At 59.1% G+C, this 19,877-nt stretch overlaps 1 protein-coding gene across 8 annotated transcripts in view; it reads left to right on the forward strand.

The window, feature by feature from the left end:
• Positions 1-19,808, forward strand: part of HDAC7 (histone deacetylase 7) — a 36,786-nt gene extending 16,978 nt beyond the window's left edge. For 6 of the 8 annotated variants that reach the window (XM_019419144.2, XM_053895867.1, XM_053895868.1 and 3 more), the window contains 24 exons: positions 3,258-3,445; positions 3,583-3,673; positions 3,885-3,996; positions 4,662-4,777; positions 4,995-5,120; positions 5,454-5,545; positions 5,747-5,857; positions 5,999-6,179; positions 6,395-6,591; positions 6,840-7,013; positions 8,148-8,367; positions 9,688-9,821; positions 10,036-10,156; positions 10,417-10,466; positions 11,692-11,799; positions 12,817-12,872; positions 13,047-13,134; positions 14,247-14,366; positions 14,596-14,693; positions 15,868-15,986; positions 16,463-16,596; positions 16,908-16,992; positions 18,262-18,400; positions 18,573-19,808. In XM_019419144.2, coding sequence (XP_019274689.1) covers positions 3,258-3,445; positions 3,583-3,673; positions 3,885-3,996; positions 4,662-4,777; positions 4,995-5,120; positions 5,454-5,545; positions 5,747-5,857; positions 5,999-6,179; positions 6,395-6,591; positions 6,840-7,013; positions 8,148-8,367; positions 9,688-9,821; positions 10,036-10,156; positions 10,417-10,466; positions 11,692-11,799; positions 12,817-12,872; positions 13,047-13,134; positions 14,247-14,366; positions 14,596-14,693; positions 15,868-15,986; positions 16,463-16,596; positions 16,908-16,992; positions 18,262-18,400; positions 18,573-18,618 — 2,906 coding nt within the window. In that variant the 3' untranslated portion in view covers positions 18,619-19,808. The remainder of the gene's footprint in view (positions 1-3,257; positions 3,446-3,582; positions 3,674-3,884; positions 3,997-4,661; positions 4,778-4,994; positions 5,121-5,453; positions 5,546-5,746; positions 5,858-5,998; positions 6,180-6,394; positions 6,592-6,839; positions 7,014-8,147; positions 8,368-9,687; positions 9,822-10,035; positions 10,157-10,416; positions 10,467-11,691; positions 11,800-12,816; positions 12,873-13,046; positions 13,135-14,246; positions 14,367-14,595; positions 14,694-15,867; positions 15,987-16,462; positions 16,597-16,907; positions 16,993-18,261; positions 18,401-18,572) is intronic. The other 2 variants (XM_019419142.2, XM_019419143.2) reach the window with 2 other exon arrangements.
• Positions 19,809-19,877: the final 69 nt, after the last annotated feature.

The following is a 19,877-nucleotide window of genomic DNA, read 5'->3' on the forward strand; positions in this document are numbered from 1 at the left end:
AAGGAAAGGCACGATGCTCTTCTTGTCCTTGCTGGCTGCAGTGAAACAGGAAGGCAAGTAGGAAGCTACTGTTTATACTCAGACCCCTGCCTCACATGAGGCTCCGGGCGAGGCGCCGCGTTCTTGTTTGTTGGCTTCGGTCCTCACACGGGCCCTGCAAAATGGAAAGGTGCCTCCTGCTGCTCAGGCAGGAGGGGAGGGTCCCCTCTCCTTGGTTCTCTCACCTCTCCTTGCCTCTGCCGCTCCCTGTCCGCTGTGCCGGGACTTCTGCTGCGCTCCCGTCTAGGACACGCCCGTGGGGCTGGGGCTGGAGGGGCTGAGGGCTGTCTTCCCCTTAGTCTCAGCCAGCATCTGCAGAGGGCCTACTGGGTGCCTGACGCCTAATGGTTACAGATGGTGGGGACAAATGGAGTCCGGGGATCCTCTGCGCCTCGGTCCTGGTTGTCCGAAAGATTACAGGCAGGTTGGGGAGAGTGGACACGCCAATAAAAAGGGAAGTGATAGGAGAATGTAGTTTGTGACCGGTGCCACACAAGGGACAAGTGATTGAGTTCATCCCTTCATTCAAGAAACAGATTCACCACCTGTTGTCACTTAGTCCTCCTAGATATGGAGATACGGAATTTTTTTTAATGTGTATTTAGTTTTGAGAGAGGGAGAGAGAGAGAGAGGCAGAGTGCAAGTAGGGGAGGAGCAGAGAGAGGGAGGGAGACACGGAATCCGAAGCAGGCTCCAGGCTCTGAGCTGTCAGCACAGAGCCCTACATAGGGCTCAAACTCACAAACGGCAAGATCGTGACCTGAGCCAAAGTTAGACAGTCAACCGGCAGCCACCCCAGCACCCCTAGACAGGTAATTTCTTTAAAAAAACACAGAAATCGGAAAAAGAAACAGAAACATTGATGAGCCCCATCTCTGTGCCAGGGTAACTTCCTAGGTGTTTTAGGGGGACGGACACAGAGATTTATTCATTAATTCAGCCAGAATTTATTGGGTTCCTGTCCTGTGCTGAGTACCATTCTAGGTGCTGGGATAGTGAGAAGGAAACAAAACCAAGCTCCTGCCCTTGGAGCTTACCTCAGACGGTACCTGCCCACACTGTGCTTATAGGGCACAGAACTTCCAACATGATTGGAGTCCAGAGGAGGGAGGGACACGGGGCACTGGGCTGAGTCCCGGGAAGAGGGAGGATTCCAGCCGGACTTGGAAGAAAGGGTAGGATTTGGAAAAGTAGAATGTGAGGGGTGAGGACGGTACCACCAGGGGGTCGCTGGGAGCAAAAGCTCAGAGGACAAAAGGTACGTGGGCTTGTGGCAGGACAGGAGCTGATGGCTGAGACGAAGGCTTGTGTTGGGATGTAGGAGACCACGAGAAGCCAGCTTAGCACCAGACTGTGGAGACCCCCACGTGCTAAGTGACCTTCACAGGTGTTCTCAGGGTTGCCGGCAGAGCCCCTCCCACATTCTCAGCTCAGAGTCCATCTGCTCAGCGTAAGGGATGGGCCCTCGCGGTCTGTGTGAGGCTGAAGCGGCCAGCACCGCGTCCTGTGGCCTGCCTCAGGTTCCCTGAGGTCCCTCTTGCATCATCAGGGGAGTCAGCCCAGGAAGCCAGGACACCAGATGTGGGAGGACTGAGACCCTTCCTGGCAGGAGGGTGTTAGCATCAGAGGCCTAGACTCCACCAGACTGAGAATCTGGGTTCCCTGGGTGGATGCATGAACAAGGGGTGGGGACACGGAAGCCATGCATTGCCTGCTGCAGGGCACATCTGGGTGCACAGCTGTCCCCTCCGGTCTCTTAATATCCGGAGAGTTGCGGTGGGCACCTCCCTGCTTGTCTCCATCTCCCCCGGTCAGGGCATGTTAGAGCAGGTGCCCCTTAGCAACCTACCGCAGCCCTTCTTCCTTCGTCCACTGAGAAACTTCCATGAGGGCTGGTGACTTCCTGAAAGTCCATGGGAAAAAAGAGCTAGAGCAGTGGCCTGGGTGGGACCAGAAGCCATGCTTGCTGTCTCTGTTTCCCGGGTGGCTTTGGAGAGGTCCTTTCACCCGAGCCTAAGTTTCCACATTTGGGATAATGAAATAGTAATAACTACCTCCCAGGGCCTATAGGGGATTTCAGGGTGAAAGTGTTTTGCAGACATGTGTACACATGCGCCATAGGTTTAAGGTAATGAGTAGTAATGGCTGAGTTGGGCCTGGAGACTGTGTTCCCTGACTCCCCAGCTGGTGCTTTGTCCCAGTGCCTTCCAGTCCCCCTCAGCCTTGGGCCCTGAGGGAAAGTCATCCCCTGATGAGGGATGCCTAGCATTGGATGAGCAGAAGGAGGCTTCTCCAGAAAGGTTCCCCCCCTTGTGCGCTCTGTCCTAGGGCACCTGCTCTCACCCCTACCTGCTTCCCTTTCTCCAGGATAATCACCCTGCAGACACTCCACCTCTGAGCGTCCGCAGCTGCCCCGTCCAGCCTGGTCCGGCTGGCTGTGTGGGCACACAACCTGGTCTGGTGGCTAGTTATAAATAGGTCCTGCACCCACGGCCTTGGGAAGGTACTCCTGGCCTCGGTGCAGAGGGCACTTGAGAAGAGGCGGCTGAGCCTGCGGTTCTTACAGTGCCAGGCCCAGAGCTGGCCTGAGGGTGCCTGGAGGCAGGCCCCTGCAGATGGGCCCCGGGAGCTGAGGAAGCTGCCCTGCGAATAGGGCCGTGCAGGCTCAGGATGGAGGGGCAAGGCTAGCCGCAGGTTCAGGGCACTGCCTCTTTATCCTGTGGCCCGGGATAGAGTACCGGAGGGTGACTGCTGAAAGAGCCCATGAGGCCCTCTAGGGCTGGTGGCTGAACAAAGGGGACCGTTTGCCCGCAGGCTAGCTGTTTTGAGTGCAGTTCATTAGGGGGCAGTCCGGCCAAATCTTCATTCCATCCGGGAAGAAGAGAAGGAGATGGCAGGGCCCAGAATGTTCCCCCATAGGGCTTGCAGCCCGTCACTGAATCCTCCCAGCACCCAGCCCCTGCTCTGGAGAGGCAACATATTTAGTGGAAAAGCGCCGTGCTTGGAGTCAGAAGGCTCGTTTGGAACGCTACCTCGATAGCCTAACCTTTTATGGTTACATGACCTCCTTTCTCATGGGACCGGGGTGAGGACTGAAGTGAGGAAAAGGCACCTGAGGGTGTCTTGCCCTTGTCAAGTGAGCCTGGAGGAGGCTGCTTAGGTCCTAACCTTCTCCCTCAAACTTCCCTGCCGACCCTGCCCTCTCTGTGTGCCCCCAGGCCGCCTCAGGCCCCCAGCGGACACGCCAGGCCCTCAGCCCCAGCCCATGGACCTGCGGGTGGGCCAGCGGCCCCCGGTGGAGCCCCCGCCAGAGCCGGCGCTGCTGGCCCTGCAGCACCCCCAGCACCTGCACCACCACCTGCTGTTCGCAGCAGGCCTGCCTCAGCGCTCAGCGGAACCCATGAGGGTAAAGTCAGAGCTCCCCGCACACGCGGTGGCCTCGAGCTCCGCCCCCAGCCCCCCTCCCTCCCTCCCGCCTCCCCCAGACCCTCGGCTCAGTCTTCAACTCCTTGCCCCTTCCTGGGCGGCCGGCCCTGCCCACAGCTCCCAATGGACACGCCGGTGCCCCAGTTGCAGGTGGGGCAGCAGGAGCAAGAGCTGCGGCAGCTTCTCAATAAGGACAAGAGCAAGCGAAGTAAGGACCGCACGCCGGCTGGGGTGGTTTTGCAGAGTGTGGGCGGGGCCTCGCAGAAGGGGTGGGGCCACGGGCTTGGCTCTCGCCTGAGCAGGCCAGGGCCCCTGGCCGCTTCTTATTACGCGAGGGGACGGGGCAATGGGCGGAGGATGCGGCAGGGAGGCCACCGTCCATCCACCCCCAACCCATTCGTGACTTCCCACCCCCATAGGTGCTGTAGCTAGCAGTGTGGTCAAGCAGAAGCTGGCAGAGGTGATTCTAAAGAAGCAGCAGGCAGCCCTAGAGAGAACAGTCCATCCCAATAGCCCCAGCATTCCCTACAGGTAACTCGCTCCCTCGTGTCCTCACCTTCTCTTCCCTACGGGTCAGCCTGTGCACGCTCGCTCCTACTCGCCCCCTCTGCCTCCCAGCTGCCCATCACCTGACCCTTACCCCTCGCCTCTAATTATAATGCTGTCCCCAAACCCCTCCCCCACCCGACACCTGCCCCCTTTTCTCCTTGAATTATCTCTCCCCACCCCACCCAAAGCCCTTCGTACTCCCTCACCGAGACCCCGACATACCACGCTGGCTTTCTTCTTCTGTACACGAGTCCCTTTTCTTTCTTCTTCCGTACACGAGTCCCTTTTCTCTTTATGACTTTCCCTAAGCACCAAAAAAAATCCTGATTCCTGGAGCAGGTTCCTCCTGCTGGGACAAAGAGTTCCCAGTGTGACTGGGACCCAAGCAAGCCCTGGGACCCTGGCTCCTAGGCCTAGATCTGAGGCCTGCGTTGGAGGCTGCCTATAGGAAGGGTGGCCCAATGCTGCCACCTGGAGATGGCCCCTGTTCTTGTCCCGCCACACAGTGCCTGGCCCTGTCAGCTGCTGCTGCCTCCCCTAGCAGGTCCCGGGGGCCCCTGCTCAGGAAGAGCCCTTGCAGAGCCTTTGGCTGCCAGGTCTCTGGGCCTCTCCACCCCTCTGAAGCAACCTGTGCCTTCACTCCACAGAACTCTCGAGCCCTTGGAGACGGAAGGAGCTGCTCGCTCTATGCTTAGCAGCTTTCTGCCTCCTGTTCCCAGCCTGCCCAGTGACCCCCCAGAACACTTCCCTCTCCGAAAGACAGGCGAGTGGGACAGGCAGGGGGAGACCCTCTAGGGGAGTTAAGGGGCCAGGGCTTTGGACATGGGTTGGGAGTGTGGAGGGGTGGGAGGGTCTGGCTGGGGAGCAGAAGGTCAGCCCCCAGTGGCTTGCTTTCTCCCTGGCACTGCCTTCTCTCACCTTAACTCAGAGGTGACTGGGAGGAGGGAGGTGTGGGGCCAAGTAACGCTGTGCTCCCACAGTCTCTGAGCCCAACCTGAAGCTGCGCTACAAGCCCAAAAAGTCCCTGGAGAGGAGGAAGAATCCACTGCTCAGAAAGGAGAGCGCCCCGCCCAGTCTCCGGCGGCGGCCTGCAGAGACCCTCGGTGGTAAGAGCCAGCAGGGTGAGCAGAGGTGGCTGGTGTTATCCCTTTGGGTCAGGTCCCACCCAGACAGGGCTAGTGTGCATGGTCATACAGGATGTGTCCCACACACTTGTTAGGGGGGTGAGTTGCCAGCCCCCGTACTGTTGGCTAAGCTGACGTCTGCCCAGAAGAAGGGTCACCTTCAAAAAAGTGTCCAGAGGCACTGGAGACCAGTGGCTGGCCCTCCTCCTGCCCTCTGGGAAGAAAGCAGGAAGCAGAGGCCGCCCATTGGGGAAGGGGGACTGGCCCTGCTCTGGCCACGCTTGGCCTCTGACTGTGCTTCCCTCCCCGCCCCAGACTCCTCCCCCAGTAGCAGCAGTACACCAGCATCAGGGTGCAGCTCCCCCAATGACAGCGAGCAAGGCCCCAACCCCGTCCTGGGCTCGGAGGTAAGGCCTTGCCAGGCTGGGCTCTCCGGGGGGCAGGGGGGCCGTTCTGAGGCTCAGCCTTCTTCTCAGCGAGCAGCCCTGACCAAGCTGGGGCCACAGGGTCTGGGCAGCCGGGACCCGAGCCTCCTGGGGGTTCTGGGGAAGGCGTGCCCAGAGGTAGAGGTCTGGGACCGGTGACCCCTGCCCTGCTCCCCATGGCAGGCGCTCTTGGGCCAGCGGCTGCGGCTGCAGGAGACCTCTCTGGCCCCGTTCGCCTTGCCGACAGTGTCCTTGCTGCCCGCAATCACGCTGGGGCTCCCCGCCCCTGCCAGGGTGAGTGGCTGAGGCGCCCTCCCCCACTGCAAGCCCCCAGCTTCTGTTTGCTCCCTTCTCCTACCACCTCACCCTGGCACTTTCACCGCTCTCTCTGGGAGGGATCTTTCCCCCCTGTGACTTCTCCCTTCTTCTCTCCAGGCTGATGCTGACCGCAGGACCCATCCGACACTGGGCCCTCGGGGGCCGGTCCTGGGGAGCCCCCATGCTCCCCTCTTCCTGCCCCACAGCCTGGAGTCTGAGTCTGGGGGCCCCTTGTCCTCTCGACTACAGCCCATTCTCCTCCTCGATCCCTCAGTCTCTCACGCGCCCCTGCTGACTGGTGAGTTCCCAGGCTTCTCCAGGGGAGGGGCTGGTCCCTGCATCTTGCTAAGGGCCAAGCCCAGGAAGGGTCCCTTCCTTCCTGCCCCTCTGCAGTCCCCCATCCTGCGTGTCTCCCTGCTGAGTCCCTGCCGCCTACCACCCCAAGCCTTTGCTTCCTTCCCTTCCTCCCTTTGGTTCCCTCCTTATGCCCCACCCCCACCCCATTCTTTCCAGTGCCCGGGCTTGGGCCCCTGCCCTTCCACTTTGCCCAGTCCTTACTGACCACCGAGCGGCTCTCTGGGTCAGGCCTCCACCGGCCACTAAGCCGGACCCGCTCAGAGCCCCTGCCCCCAAGCGCCACCGCCCCCCCACCGCTGGGCCCCCTGCAGCCCCGCCTGGACCGGCTCAAACCTCACGTCCAGCTGATCAAGGTGAGGGCAACTGGGTAGGGGAGGTGATGAAGGGTTGCATAACTGGGCCCCTGGGGGCTGAAAGAAGGGAGGCTTAGGAAGGGTGAGGATCTGGTGGGCCAGAGAGAGGCTATGGCTCCTGAGGGCCAAGAGCTGCCTGGCTGCTAAAGCCCCCAGCAAGATGAGCAGCCACCCAGCCCGGTCTACCGTGGCCCACTGCACACCTTGAATCCCAGCATGGCGTCTCAGCGGGCATCTCCCCTCCCCAGAGGCCAGCCAAGCCAAGTGAGAAACCCCGACTGCGGCAGATCCCCTCAGCTGAGGACCTGGAGACAGATGGTGGGGGAGTGGGGCCGGTGGGGGATGACAGCCTGGAGCACAGGGAGTCAAGCCATGGGCAGCACGAAGCCAGAGGCCCTATTCCTCTCCAGCAGCACCAGCAGGTATGGCAGCGCCGGCTTCCCTGGGAAGGTGCAGTCGGGAGACTCTGGGGTCTGGCACAGACGGAGGGGAGGGAGCCAGGTTACCAGTGTGGGAGACAACTCCGGGACCCACGGTTACCGTATCGGATCCGCACCAAGGTGCAGGCACGCACACCCCTACACACATCCGGGCACAAGCGTGCGCGCGCATGCGTCCTCATATGCCCACGCCCCGGCAGCCCGGCAGCCTCAGGGTGCAGCCGTGTCCTTGTGCAGCAGTGAGGCTGGGCTCTCGTGGGGCCACGCGCATTCCTGCCCTAGTACGTCTCCCCTGTGACCCGTTGTACCATGTGCAGGAAGGCGGCTGGGGCAGGAAATGGGGCGGAGCCAGGGCGTGCTCACAGCATATGCGTTTGCTAGTGCTGCTGTGACAAGTAGCACAAACTGGGTGCTTTAAACGGTAGTCATTTATTGTCTCACAGATCTGGGGGCCGGAAGTCCAAGATCGAGGTGCCCTCAGGGTTGGTTCCTTCAAGGGCCGTGAGGAAAGGGGCTGCTCCAGGCCTCTCTCCCCGCCTGCAGATGGCCACCTTCTCTCTGAGTCTTCTTATGGTCTTCCCTCTATGCCTGTGTACACATTTCCCCTTTTTATAAGGACGGAAGTCATATTGGATTAAGGCTCACCCTGATGAGCTCATTTTAACTTGATTATCTCTGTAAAGACCCCATCCCCAAATCAGGTCATATTCTGAGGTACTGGGCCAGGGGTTAGGACTTTGTAAACAGGAAGTAGGGGGACACAAGTCGGCCCATGGCACATGGTAGTAGTCCACACACGTGCAATGGCTCACACAGGTCCCTGTGTCCTTGGGAAGTTGGCCCGAGGCCCCTTACCTGGGTTCTGGCTTTGGAGTTCCAAGGCTCCAAGGCATTCTGGTGGAATAGCGTGGTCGTTCTGGGCTGCGGACCTTTGGGGGCATCGGCGGGGGCAGGGGGTTCAGCAGTCAAAGGCCAGAGCCCAGCCAGGAGGCAAGGCTGGAGGCATCCTGGAATCTCTCCCGAAGGGGTCCTGCCTGGAGGTTTCTGAGACCTTGGGCAGAAGCATATGGAGCAGAATCCTGAGACCTGGAATCTGAGGCCCCCTGTGTCCCTCAGGTTTTCCTCTGGGAGCAGCAGCGACTGGCTGGGCGGCTCCCACGGGGAGGAACTGGGGACTCTGTGCTGCTTTCCCTGGCCCAGGGCAGTCACCGGCCCCTGTCCAGGGCTCAGTCATCCCCAGCTGCGCCTGCCTCACTGCCAACACCAGAGCCTGCCAGCCAGGCCCGTGTCCTGCCCAGCTCAGAGACCTCTGCCAGGACCCTGCCGTTCACCACAGGTGAGGCCTGGATTAGAGTGGGGGCGGGAAAAGGGGCTGGGGGCACACGGGCTCAGGCACGAGTCCGTGTCTGTGTCGTGATGTTGCTCAGGACATTTTTTGAGGCCACAGAGCGCTTTCTGGGTCTTGTTAGGTCCATGTGGCGTCCCATGAAGCAGGTAGAGAGGGTGGTTGTTCTCATCTTACAGATGAGGAGACCTGGGCGCCGGAGACCTAAGGTGACAAGGTTGCCAAATAGCAAGCTGACGGTCAAGCCAGGCCAAGAATCCGGGTCTCCTGGCACCCAGCTCAGATCTTTCAAAAGCGATATTTGTTACGGTTGCTCTGCTTGTAAAAAGAGCTTAAAAGCATTTTAGAAATTTTGTAAACCACGTAAAAACCTAAGAATGAAATAAAAATCACCAGCCAGTATCCCACCACCCCAAAGCAGCCTCTCCTGAAGGCCTCTGTCGTTCAGCCCCATCTTAATCCAGCTGTGTACAAACCCCATCTACACACGGACTGCGTGCTGTGCCCCGCCTTGTTCTGTGAACGTGTTACGAACACGCTGTGATGCAACTCGCCCGTAAAAATGAGATTTTTGGACTATTTTGTCACAGTATTCTATCTTTATTTTTTTCAAGATTTCTTCCGGGTTGGGCTACTCGTTTTCCCTCACGGGAACGTCCTTGTGCATAAACCTTCGTTCACCCCTGGTGTTGTTTCCCACTCTTAAGGAGTGGCATCCCTGGGCCAAGTGGTGTGAAAGTTTCGCAGATCCTGCTGTCCTGAGGCGTGCTGGACACCCACAGTGTGCAGGACCCTCTAGGCATCCCTGATGTTCAGGCCGAAGCAGTCACTTCCCCAAAACTGCATCTGTCTTGTCACGTGGCTCAGTGTCACTGTAGGCTTCCCCCCTCTCAGTCTGGGGGTTTCTGAGGAATGTTTTTCTCCTCTCGTTCCCCCGTGGCCGCCTATTTGGGTCATGGCATCCAGCCTGAGACCCTGACGTTAGGCCTCCTTTTGTTAGGCTCTGAGCTCCTGAGGTCATGGTGGATGCACTGGGCCAGGGGAGCAGGGACAGTGTGGCAGGAAGGCATCGGCTGTGTGGCAGCAGCATTAGCTGGGGCTGTGTCGTGTGTGTGCGGGGTGCCTGAGGCTGCCTGGGTTAGCGACCGGGGTGGGGGTGTGTCTGGGTGTGAGGGGCCGAGGGGCAGGATGGGGTATGCGTGACGGGGGAGGGCATGTCAGGTTGGCTCCGTGTGTGTGCGCGCGTGTGTGCAGCCAGGGGCTGGGGTGGGGACTCCCTTGGGTCTGGGCCCTGAGCCCTGTTCTTGGCAGGGCTGGTGTATGACTCGGTGATGCTGAAACACCAGTGCTCCTGCGGGGACAACAGCAGGCACCCGGAGCACGCGGGCCGTATCCAGAGCATCTGGTCCCGGCTGCAGGAGCGGGGGCTCCGGAGCCAGTGTGAGGTGAGCAGGCAGGGAGGGGGCTGCGGAACCGGAGGAGGTGGGAGTGCTGGAAGGGAAGGGAAGGGAAGGGAAGGGAAGGGAAGGGAAGGGAAGGGAAGGGAAGGGAAGGGAAGGGGGGCCCTGGAGCCAGTGGGAGGTGAGGGGCCAAGTGGGTGGCGGTGATGGCAGGGAGGGGGTGAGCAGGGCCTTAGGAGCTCTGCGGGCCCTTCCCCAGTGTCTCCGGGGCCGGAAGGCCTCCCTGGAGGAGCTGCAGTCAGTGCACTCCGAGCGGCACGTGCTCCTCTATGGCACCAACCCGCTCAGCCGCCTCAAACTGGACAACGGGAAGCTGGCAGGTAGGGGCCTCATGGTGCCTGGGGTCTCTGGGGCCTCCGCTGGCTCACCCGGCCCACTCATCCCCTGTGCTCTCTTGCCCCACCCCTGCCCGGCCTGTGCCCCCAGCATCCTGGGCATCCCCAGGCTGCCCTAGTCCCTCCGCTGCCCACTGCCCTCTTGCCCTGCGTACCTGGCCCCAGCCCTCTGCGGGCTCTCTGTGCTCCCAGCCGGGCCAGAGCCGAGAGGATTCAGCTCACACACACTGGGCCTCTCCCCACAGGGCTCCTGGCACAGCGGATGTTTGTGATGCTGCCCTGTGGTGGGGTAGGGGTAAGTGTGCCCGGGGGGTCTTGAGCGGCCGTTGCCACGGGCTCTCGGAGCTCCTCCCTTCTGTTCTCCCAGGCCCAGCCCCTACCTGCTTGTTCTTGTGGTTCTACCAGACCCGTTGGGCCAGGGGCTCTCCCATAATGCTCCTCTGCCGGCTAGAAGCTCCTTGTGGACAGGTGTGTCCTCCACCTATCAGTGTCTCCTGAGTGGGGAGCCCTGTGCTTTGCACTGAGACGGTGTGTGGTAAATGTTGAGTGAGGTTCAAAGAGCAGGGGATCGCCTCCCTTCGTAAGACCCTGGTGGTGGTCGGGATTGTCCCTTCCACGCTGGCCTCCAGGAGGTCAGGCTCCATGGCCTGGGGCTGCGGGGGTGCCTCCGGTGTCCTTGGCGACCCAGGCAATTCTCTCCCGCTGCCCACCTTCCCCTCCTCCCAGCTCGCCCAGCTTCAGGGGCTCTCTGCCTCCTCTGGTGGTGTCCCAGCCAGGAGTGTGCAGGCACGGGATGGAGGCCTAGTTCTGGAGGGAAGTGGGAGCCGTAGCTGGGGGGCTGTTTGGGAGCCAGTCAGCGCCCTGTTCACAACTTCCCATTTCTTGCCACTTTCTGATTTTTCCAACTGTTGTTGCTTCTGTTTTCTCCTCCCTCCTCTCCCTCTCTGTCTGTCTCTCTCTCTCTCTTTCTCCAGCCTCTTGCGACTCTCTCTGCCTTCCTCGCCTCTCTTGGTCCGCCTCGCCCTCCCCATCTCCCCATCATGCCCCCCGGCCCCTCCCTAGCCTTGAGGCCCAGGGACTGGGTTTGGGGGGCCTCCCAGCCTGGGCTAGGGGCCCTGAGTGGAAGACAGTGGTGCAGACGGCCCCTCGAGCTCCGACCGTCCCGCAGGGCCTGAGCAGAGTCAGCTGGGGCTTAAAACCCCCTCCCGGTCCAAACCCCAAGTCCCGCCCAGGTAACGCCATGCCCCCTCCTCTGACTGGGGAGGCAGGCGCGATGCTGCCGGCAGAGTGCTGGCCAGATACGGGCTGGTGATATGGACTGAAGCTGGGAAGGAGAAGTCATGCTGGGATTGGGGGACACAGGAGGCCTTGCCTTTGGGTGGTGGGGCACTGGGGAGGCAGCGCTGTCTGCCCAGCTCCCTGCCCCTGGGGTCCTGGCCGTGGGGTGGGCACCGCCCAAGTGGGCCCCGGCTCCTGTGGGGGGCCTCTGGTGACGCAGGCCCTGGCTCTGGCCCCCACAGGTGGATACCGATACCATCTGGAATGAGCTGCACTCTTCCAACGCGGCCCGCTGGGCAGCCGGCAGCGTCACTGACCTTGCCTTCAAAGTCGCTTCCCGTGAGCTAAAGGTAGGAGGTTTGAGCTGAAGGTGGGTGAGCCACAGGGGATGCTGCAGGGACAGCCAGACCCGGAGGCCCAGACCTCTTGTTCCTCTGGGACGTCCCCACAGGGTTTTGGAAGAGAAATTGAGTGCTTGGGGGACTAAGCTGAGATTTGAACCTTAGGGTCATGTTGTTTGGTGGGGAGTCAAGCCACTGTGACCCTAGACCTCTGTCTCGAAGAGACACGGGATTATAATCGTTCAGGATCATTCAACACACAGACCCACGGGGTGACCCCTGGCGAGTTGCAGAGCACGTCTGGACCTTTGTCCATTGGCAAATTGGTTCTTGGCAATACCGAGGGTTTTTTTATAGGCCGGTTGGTGCCTGTGCTTGTTTGCTCTGGGCTGGGCACCTCACGGGGGCCTGTGCTGAGGCCCACGCACCCCCCTGTCTATGAGCTCGGAGCCCAACGTGGCCTCGTGTTCATTTCTTCTCCTTGGAGGAGCGTTGGCAGTTAAGGGCTCAGCCCTGGGTTGTAAATTTTGGCCTTGCCCTCTGCAAGCAGGCAGCTTCACACAAGTTATTTAACCTGCCTGAGCTTCAGATTTGTCCTCCTCTGTGAACTGGAGATAATCATGTTTATCTCGTGGAGATGTTGTAAGGATTAGATAACATTTACACTCATAGAGATGTTGGGATGAAACCTGGTGTTTGTAGAGTGCTTGGCACGGTGCCAGGCAGTAGATTTTGCCCAACAAATAGTAACTGTTGTTATAAAGTGATAACAGCCCGAATACACCAAGGTTGGTGGGGGGGGGGGGGGGCGGTTTGTTTTCACGTCCAGCCTAAAAGCAGAGGATGCCTGGCTCGGAGGCCCAGCACCGGGGCATCTCAGATCCAGCCTGGCTGTGGTCAGATTTGCGGACAGCTGTTGTCCTGTGACCCCTACTCAAGGGATGAGCCTCGGGTTGGGGGCAGCTTCACGGAGATGCGGCTCCGGGTGCTGACCCTTTGGTTGACGAGCGTTCTTTCTGTTTCCAGAATGGTTTTGCTGTGGTTCGGCCCCCAGGACACCATGCGGACCATTCCACAGCCATGTAAGGCCGGGGGGAGGCCTTGCTGGGGGCGATGAGGTGGGGGGGGGCATTCCCCCTCCGTCCCCTGAGCCTTCTAGGGCTAGGCCAGGCCAGGGGCAGGCAAAGGAAGGAGGCTGGAGAGGTGGAGATACAAGGGGGAAATAGGCTGGCAACGCCTCTCTCTCCTCCTCCCAGGGGCTTCTGCTTCTTCAACTCCGTGGCCATTGCCTGCCGGCAGCTTCAACAACAGGGCAAGGCCGGCAAGATCCTCATCATGGACTGGGTAGGTCCCTGTTCCTAGCCCCTTCAGATCCGTGAGCCCTGTGGAAAGAGCCCTGAGCCTGGCAGCAGAGGATATGGCTTCCTGTCCTTGTTCTGCATCAGCCCCCTGAGCCTCACTTTCCTTCTGTGTAAAATGTGGGTGAAGATGACACCACATCAAGGGGTGGGAGGCCCAGGGGCGATGGTGTGGGGGGAAGGCCCTCAGCCGTGACAACCTCCCACCGTGGCAAGAGACATTTGAGTGCTCTTTGGCCTCTACTGGCTTCTTTGTGCAGATCTGATAATTTCTGCACTTCCGGTACAGTGGTAATAATGGCAATAACAATGACCGGTAACATCAACATGCTCCTAATCACATCTAGACGCTGCAGTTTTACCTGTGACGTGTTCGTTTGATCCCGGCTATAGCCCAGTTTCAGATGAGGAGCGTGAGCCCAGAGAGGCTAAGTAACTTGCACATAGCCACACATGTAGTAAGTTCTGAGACTGGGATTTGAACTCCGGCTGTTGAGCCCTGGAGTACATGCATCCGTGCTAAACCACTCTGCCCGAACACCCGTGCATGGGACATTCCTCTGCAGAAGGTGACAGTGGAGGAACTTTCCACACTTGTGCCCGCGCACGGTCCTGTGAGTTACCAAGCGTCAGGCCACGGCTCTCCCTGGGAGGGGCGGCGCTGGGGTCCATGTACCTGCTCCTCTGTAACTCAGTTTGGGTTCTCATCACTCCATCTCCTTGGATCAGACACGGTAGTGGAGGTTGCAGACACACGTAATCCTGGATATCTCCCACTTCTGCCACACATTTGTCGCTCTTCCTGCCTGGCTGGTCCTTGGCACGTCTCCTCCCCTTCATGGTCTCATGGTATATCCACCTCCGTCCAGGGCTGTGTACACACCTGTGCACACATGGAGAGAGGCTGAGGCACAGAGAGAGCCAGTGGACTGCTTAGGACCACTTAACAGTGTAGCTCCAGGAACCCCAGGCTCCTCCCTGCCAGTCTAGGGTCCTGACCCTCAGAAGACGGACTCTGAGATCCCTTCTAACCTCCCCCGGTCTTCCACCTGTGTGCTTTCAGGCCTTCCCTAATCCATTGTCCATCTCCCTGCACAGGATGTTCACCATGGCAATGGCACCCAGCAAACCTTCTACCAGGACCCCAGTGTGCTCTACATCTCCCTGCATCGCCATGATGATGGCAACTTCTTCCCCGGCAGTGGGGCCGTGGATGAGGTAACCACATGCCCCCTTCTGGCCCCGTTGACGCTTCTTCATGGCCCTGACTGTGCCTCTGTCACAACTAGCTGTGTGATCCTGGGCAGGTTGCTTAGCCTCTCTGATCCTCCGTTTCTCCACCTGGAAGTGAAAAGGCCAGATGAACTGGTCTTGTAACACTGGCACCCTGGGATTTCTCTCCGGGGACTCTGCTCCCCTCCTGTCTCTCTTGCTTCCTGTTTTCCAGGTGGGAGCTGGCAGTGGTGAGGGCTTCAATGTCAACGTGGCCTGGGCAGGAGGTCTAGACCCCCCTATGGGGGATCCTGAGTACCTGGCTGCCTTCAGGTGAGTTCTCTGGGGGTACAGGGGAGTTACGCCCAGCAAGGCCACCCTTTCCTGCCCCTTTCCCAGCAGTACCAGGCTGGAGGTGATCTGTTGGTTTGGCAGCCCATCCTCATCCAATTACTGGACATTTTAAACCAGTCCCAGGGTGGGCCTTCCAGACTGAGACAAATGAAAGGAAAGGCAGTGTTTATGCCGGTCTCTAGGAGCCTCCAGCCCCCATGGGAAGACAGGAAACTCAGAATGAAAAAGCCAAGGGTGCTTTATAAAGTCACATGTTACCAAGAGCCAAGGTTGAACTGAATGCTGAGAAACAGGCAGGGTGGAGGGAGCACAGCTGCCACATTCAGTCAAAGAAAGCTGCCTGGAGGAGGTGGGCTTTGCACAGGAGAGAAGTAATTTATACTGTGGAGAAAGAGACAAAGCAGATGATGTCCATATTGGGGAAGTTGCTTTAGAAAAGGCAGTCTAGAAAAGAGGCTTTGGGCTCTGTTTAGGAACCCTTATGTGGTTCACTCCGGGGTCCCCATTCTGCATTTGAGAAAAGGGAACCCTGGAAATAGGTTTCAAATACTTTTCTGGAAATACTCTCATTGAGAGCTGGACTGGGGTTCCTGGTATCTGTGTGCCCTGAGCCCAGGGCCTTGAAAGACATCCAAATGGACCTCAGAGTTGGGTAAGGGTGGAGCGAGGCAGCTGTGGGGGGCCGGCAGGGGCAGAGGATTAGAGAGTGGATCTGGGTGGCCCAGGACGTCAAGAGAGTCAGCTCTCAAGTGACAAGTGGTCAAGTGTGGTCAACTCAGGCCAAAGTGGGTGGTAGCCAAGTTCTAGGTTTCTAGTCCCAGAGGCTTAGGGACCTGCCCCCACAATGGCCCCGCCCACCACACCCCGCAGACATACACAGGCTCACTCCTCTTTCCTTCCCTTTCTGTCCCATCCTTGACTCCTTCTGCCTCTTGCCAGTCAAGAGCTCTAGGTGGCTGAGTCCTTAGGCTGTGTAGGGGACATGGGTGGCCAGCCAGGTCAAGGTGGTCACAGGGATCCATTTATCCTGCTGTTATTGGGCCTCTAGGAGTCCTAAGAACAGGATGCACACAGTAAAACTGGTGGGAGAGGGCCTGTGCCCCCGGCAGCCCTGCACAGAGTGATGAGCCCCCACATCTGGCACCCTTCACAGGATGGTTGTGATGCCCATTGCCCGAGAGTTCTCTCCGGACCTGGTTCTGGTGTCAGCTGGGTTTGATGCTGCCGAGGGTCACCCAGCCCCGCTGGGTGGCTACCATGTTTCAGCTAAATGTAAGGAGGGCCCCCAGCCCAGGGGGAGGGGCAGGGAATGGGGCCAGGCTGGGAGCGGAGGCACTGCCCAGGCTGGGTTGGCAGTTTTTTTGGGGGGGCGGGGGGGAGATGGGAAGGAGCAATACTCTCAGAACAGCCCGCTCAGCCTGCTGGGCCCCAGGGCCTGGGGGACAGAGAAGATGGTGAAGCTTAGTGGATAAGATAGGCCGGAGTCGATGCCCCGGGTTCCAGTCCTGGCCTTGCCACTTACTAGCTGTGGGCCTTATGCAAGTCCAGTCCCTTAGGCTCTGCAAGCCGTGACTGAAGCTTACGGGTAGGTTTTGCATGGGAGTCCATGGGAAGGCCCTTGAAGTAGAGGTGTATGCATCTGGTGATCATTTATAAAAAAGGAAGCAAGCAGGGCAATCACAGAGGTAGAGAGAGTCTGTCTCCCCTCCAGCCGCACCTCTCCTCTTCCTCCCCACCCAATCTTTTAGGTTTTGGGTACATGACCCAGCAGCTGATGAGCTTGGCGGGAGGTGCAGTGGTGCTGGCCTTGGAAGGTGGCCATGACCTCACAGCCATCTGTGACGCTTCTGAGGCCTGTGTGGCTGCTCTTCTGGGAAACAAGGTGAGTTGTCTGCTCCCGTCTGTGCATTTATAGGGCAGGGAGCCCAGCTCCCCCAGGACTGCCCCAAAGGGCAGGCAGATGGAGTGCTTCCTGGAGGGCTTGCAGATAGGGTGGGGGCGGCAGGCCTGGAATGAGGGGGACAGAGTGGGTGCCCCTTCCCCAGGTCAAGTCTAGGACCAGTGTTTCCAACGGTAGGCAGAGTCAGGAGCACATGAATATTTGTGCCTGGAAAGCCAGGGCCCTTGGGGTAGGAGAGCTGGGCCTGTGGGTCCCTGAGAGACTGGTGGCTGATCTACTGTTTTCTTCTGTAGGTGGATCCTCTCTCAGAAGAAGGCTGGAAGCAGAAGCCCAACCTCAACGCCATCCGCTCTTTGGAAGCCGTGATCCAGGTGCACAGTGAGTATAGAGAGAGGATGCTCCTGCCCTCAGACTTGGGAGAAGCTCAGGGGCCAGTTGCCCTCGGTAACCTGGGCCCCCTGGCTTCCAGTACCAGCCAGGTGAGGGTCTCTGCTGCAGTGTTGGAATGAGCTTCCTACAAATCACCCCAACAGTAATGGTGGGACTGCCTCCCTCCCCATGAATGGATACTCTTGGAGCCCTCCAGATGGATCCAATGAGGACTACCATGAGTCAGGGAACCCCTGCCTCCTCCAGGCAGGACTGTCCTCCAATCTCCAGCTACAGCCCTAGGCCAAGGCCGGGCCAGTAGCAACGGTTAGGCCTTTTGACAAAAGCGCTGCTTCCTGCCTTGACCCTCAATCCTGGCCACAGGGTCTTGGGAGCGCTGCCTGCTCTGGGGGCTGGTTTTGGAATAACCTCACATTTGGAAAGCACTTAAAATTTTCACCTTCAACTTAGCATCTATGGAGCACTTTATATAAAGACCCATGTTCAATGCTAGGGATACAAAAGTGAATGAAATAGATTTCCCCACATCCAGGGCCAGTAGGGTGAGTATACATAACAGTGAAGATCCCACTGGTACTTTGCATGGGTACTTCACACACTGGGCCAAGCTCTGGGCTGGGCGTGTCCCATAGACATTATTTCTTACAACAGTCGGCAGGATGGTCATGTCTGTGGCCTAGCGGGGGCAGTGGAAGCCCGGGGTGGGTAAGTGACTTGCCGACAGCCACACAGAGCAGCCGTGGTGGTGGTCAGCTCTCTGTGCTCTGTCCTTCCCACCTACCACGCTGTCCTGTCCTATGTGCTGGGCTGAGCATTGCTAGGGGCAGCACATGAGTGAGATCCCGTGTTCCAGGAGGCTGGAGCTCGAGATCTGTGAGATGACTCTGATGCAGACCCCATCTAGGAGAAACTGAGCCCTCCTGGTGCTCTTAGGAACCCTATACCTTTGGGAATGGGTCACAGGTGGCCTTTCACCCAAAGAGGTGGGAGAATGGCTTGGGCACCTGCTGGAGCCCCCTCATAGCCACGATGAATCTGCTCTGCTCACCCTGTCAGGGCTGCGGGGGGCCAAGTAGGGGAACATGTTCTGTTGAAGGCAGAGGCCAGGTGAGAGCGCTGACCCGAAACAGGACACGCCCACTGCTGTCGGGCCCTTGGCCTGAGGGGTCCAGCCTCGATATCAGTCTAGGATGCATGGTGTGGCAGGGTGGAGGGGCTCGCTTCCCCAGCCCTTTCCGACTCCGCTTCTTGTCCCAGGTAAATACTGGGGCTGCATGCAGCGCCTGGCCTCCTGTCCAGACTCCTGGGTGCCCAGGGTGCCAGGGGCCGACACAGAAGAAGTAGAGGCAGTGACCGCACTGGCATCCCTCTCCGTGGGCATCCTGGCTGAAGAGCGGTAATGCCCGACCCCTGGCCGACAGGCTCTCCACCCCTCGGACTCTTCCAACTTGAGGATCCCCGATCCTGGCACAGCCGCCCCAGCCTTCTCAGGCTTCCTGGGAGGCTAGGCTGAGGCCCTTCCTGCAGCCCTTGGCCCTCCGGCATCTCAATCCTTGTCTCTCCCCCAGGCCCTCACAACAGCTGGTGGAGGAGGAAGAACCTATGAATCTCTAAGGCTTAGAACGGATCTGCCTGCCCACCCTGCCCTTCGGACCTGGTTCTCTTCTAACCTCTGGCCATAGTACCCATTCCTGGAGTCTTCAGAGAGCCTTTGGGCAGGTAGTTGGGGCCAGAGAACGGCCCCTTGACAGTCACCCCAAGGAGCCTGAGAAGGGCCCTGGGTCTAGGATAGGGACCAGAGAGGACCCCGAGAAGACGCAGGCTGGGCAGTCGGCCAGCCCTTGGTAGGGCTCTCTCAAGAACAGAGTCTACCCCTTTGGGGTGCAGGCCCCTGGCTGGGCCCCCCTTCCTCAGGACTGCACAGAGGAGGACTGGCTCAGTCAGGCTCACTGATAACCACTATTCTTGGCTCTGTAGACCCTGGGCTTTGCACACAGCCCCAGGCTCCACACAGAAATGTGAACTTGGCCTCAACCAGGGTGGCCCTTCCGAGGCTCTGAGGGCTAGGCCAGAGCGGGGGAGAAGGGGATGGGTAGGAGGAGGCAGGGGGTCCCCTATACCTGAGTGCAGGGGGAATCCCTCTCGCCTGCTTCTTCAGATGACTCTGGAAGCTTCCTCCCCCCTTCCCCCGCCACTGGGCAGGGAGACAAAGCTCCTTCCAAGAGAGCAGTCCTTGGCAGGCCTCCCATCTGGTCCCTGCCCCTGCCAGAGGTCACCCTACGTCCGCCATCTCAGTGCCCTGGTGGAGCAGACAGGTGCTCTTGGAGTTCTGTGCTTCCTGAGCCAAAGGTGCCAAACTCTTCATCTCCCCTCAGTAGCACAGCATGACCACCAGGGGCCCCTTGGTCACTGCCCTCCTCCATGAGACTTCTCTCTTTCTGGGGTCTCCCTCACCCAGCTCTGACTCCTGCCCTCCATAGGACCAGCTCGGCTGAGGGGAAAGGGGGTGGGAGAGTGGATGCAAGACATGGGGGAGGGGAGGCTGCCCTGGCCAAGTCTTCAAGGCTTCTGGGGTCCAGGCCTGGGGCCAAGAAGGAAAGTATTTGTGTGCTAGAGAGAGTGAGTGTGTGTGTGTGTGTGTGTGCGCGTGCGTGTGTGTGTGCATGTGTGTGCACACGCGTATGTGTGTGTCTTCCCGAGGACCACCACCCCGTGTATGTATGCATGTTTTTGTAAAAAAGAAAAAAAAAGAAAAGAAAAAAATGGAAAAAAAACTGAACAATAAATGTTTTATTTGCTTTAAAGGTGCCTGTGGAAGGGCCTCCTGGGGGTGAGGGGGGCACAGCGAGCATATTATGGCTGCACGGCACAGT

Source organism: Panthera pardus, unplaced genomic scaffold (genome assembly GCF_024362965.1).
Source record: "Panthera pardus isolate Hobbes unplaced genomic scaffold, ASM2436296v1 HiC_scaffold_6, whole genome shotgun sequence".
Taxonomy (NCBI): Eukaryota; Metazoa; Chordata; class Mammalia; order Carnivora; family Felidae; genus Panthera; species Panthera pardus.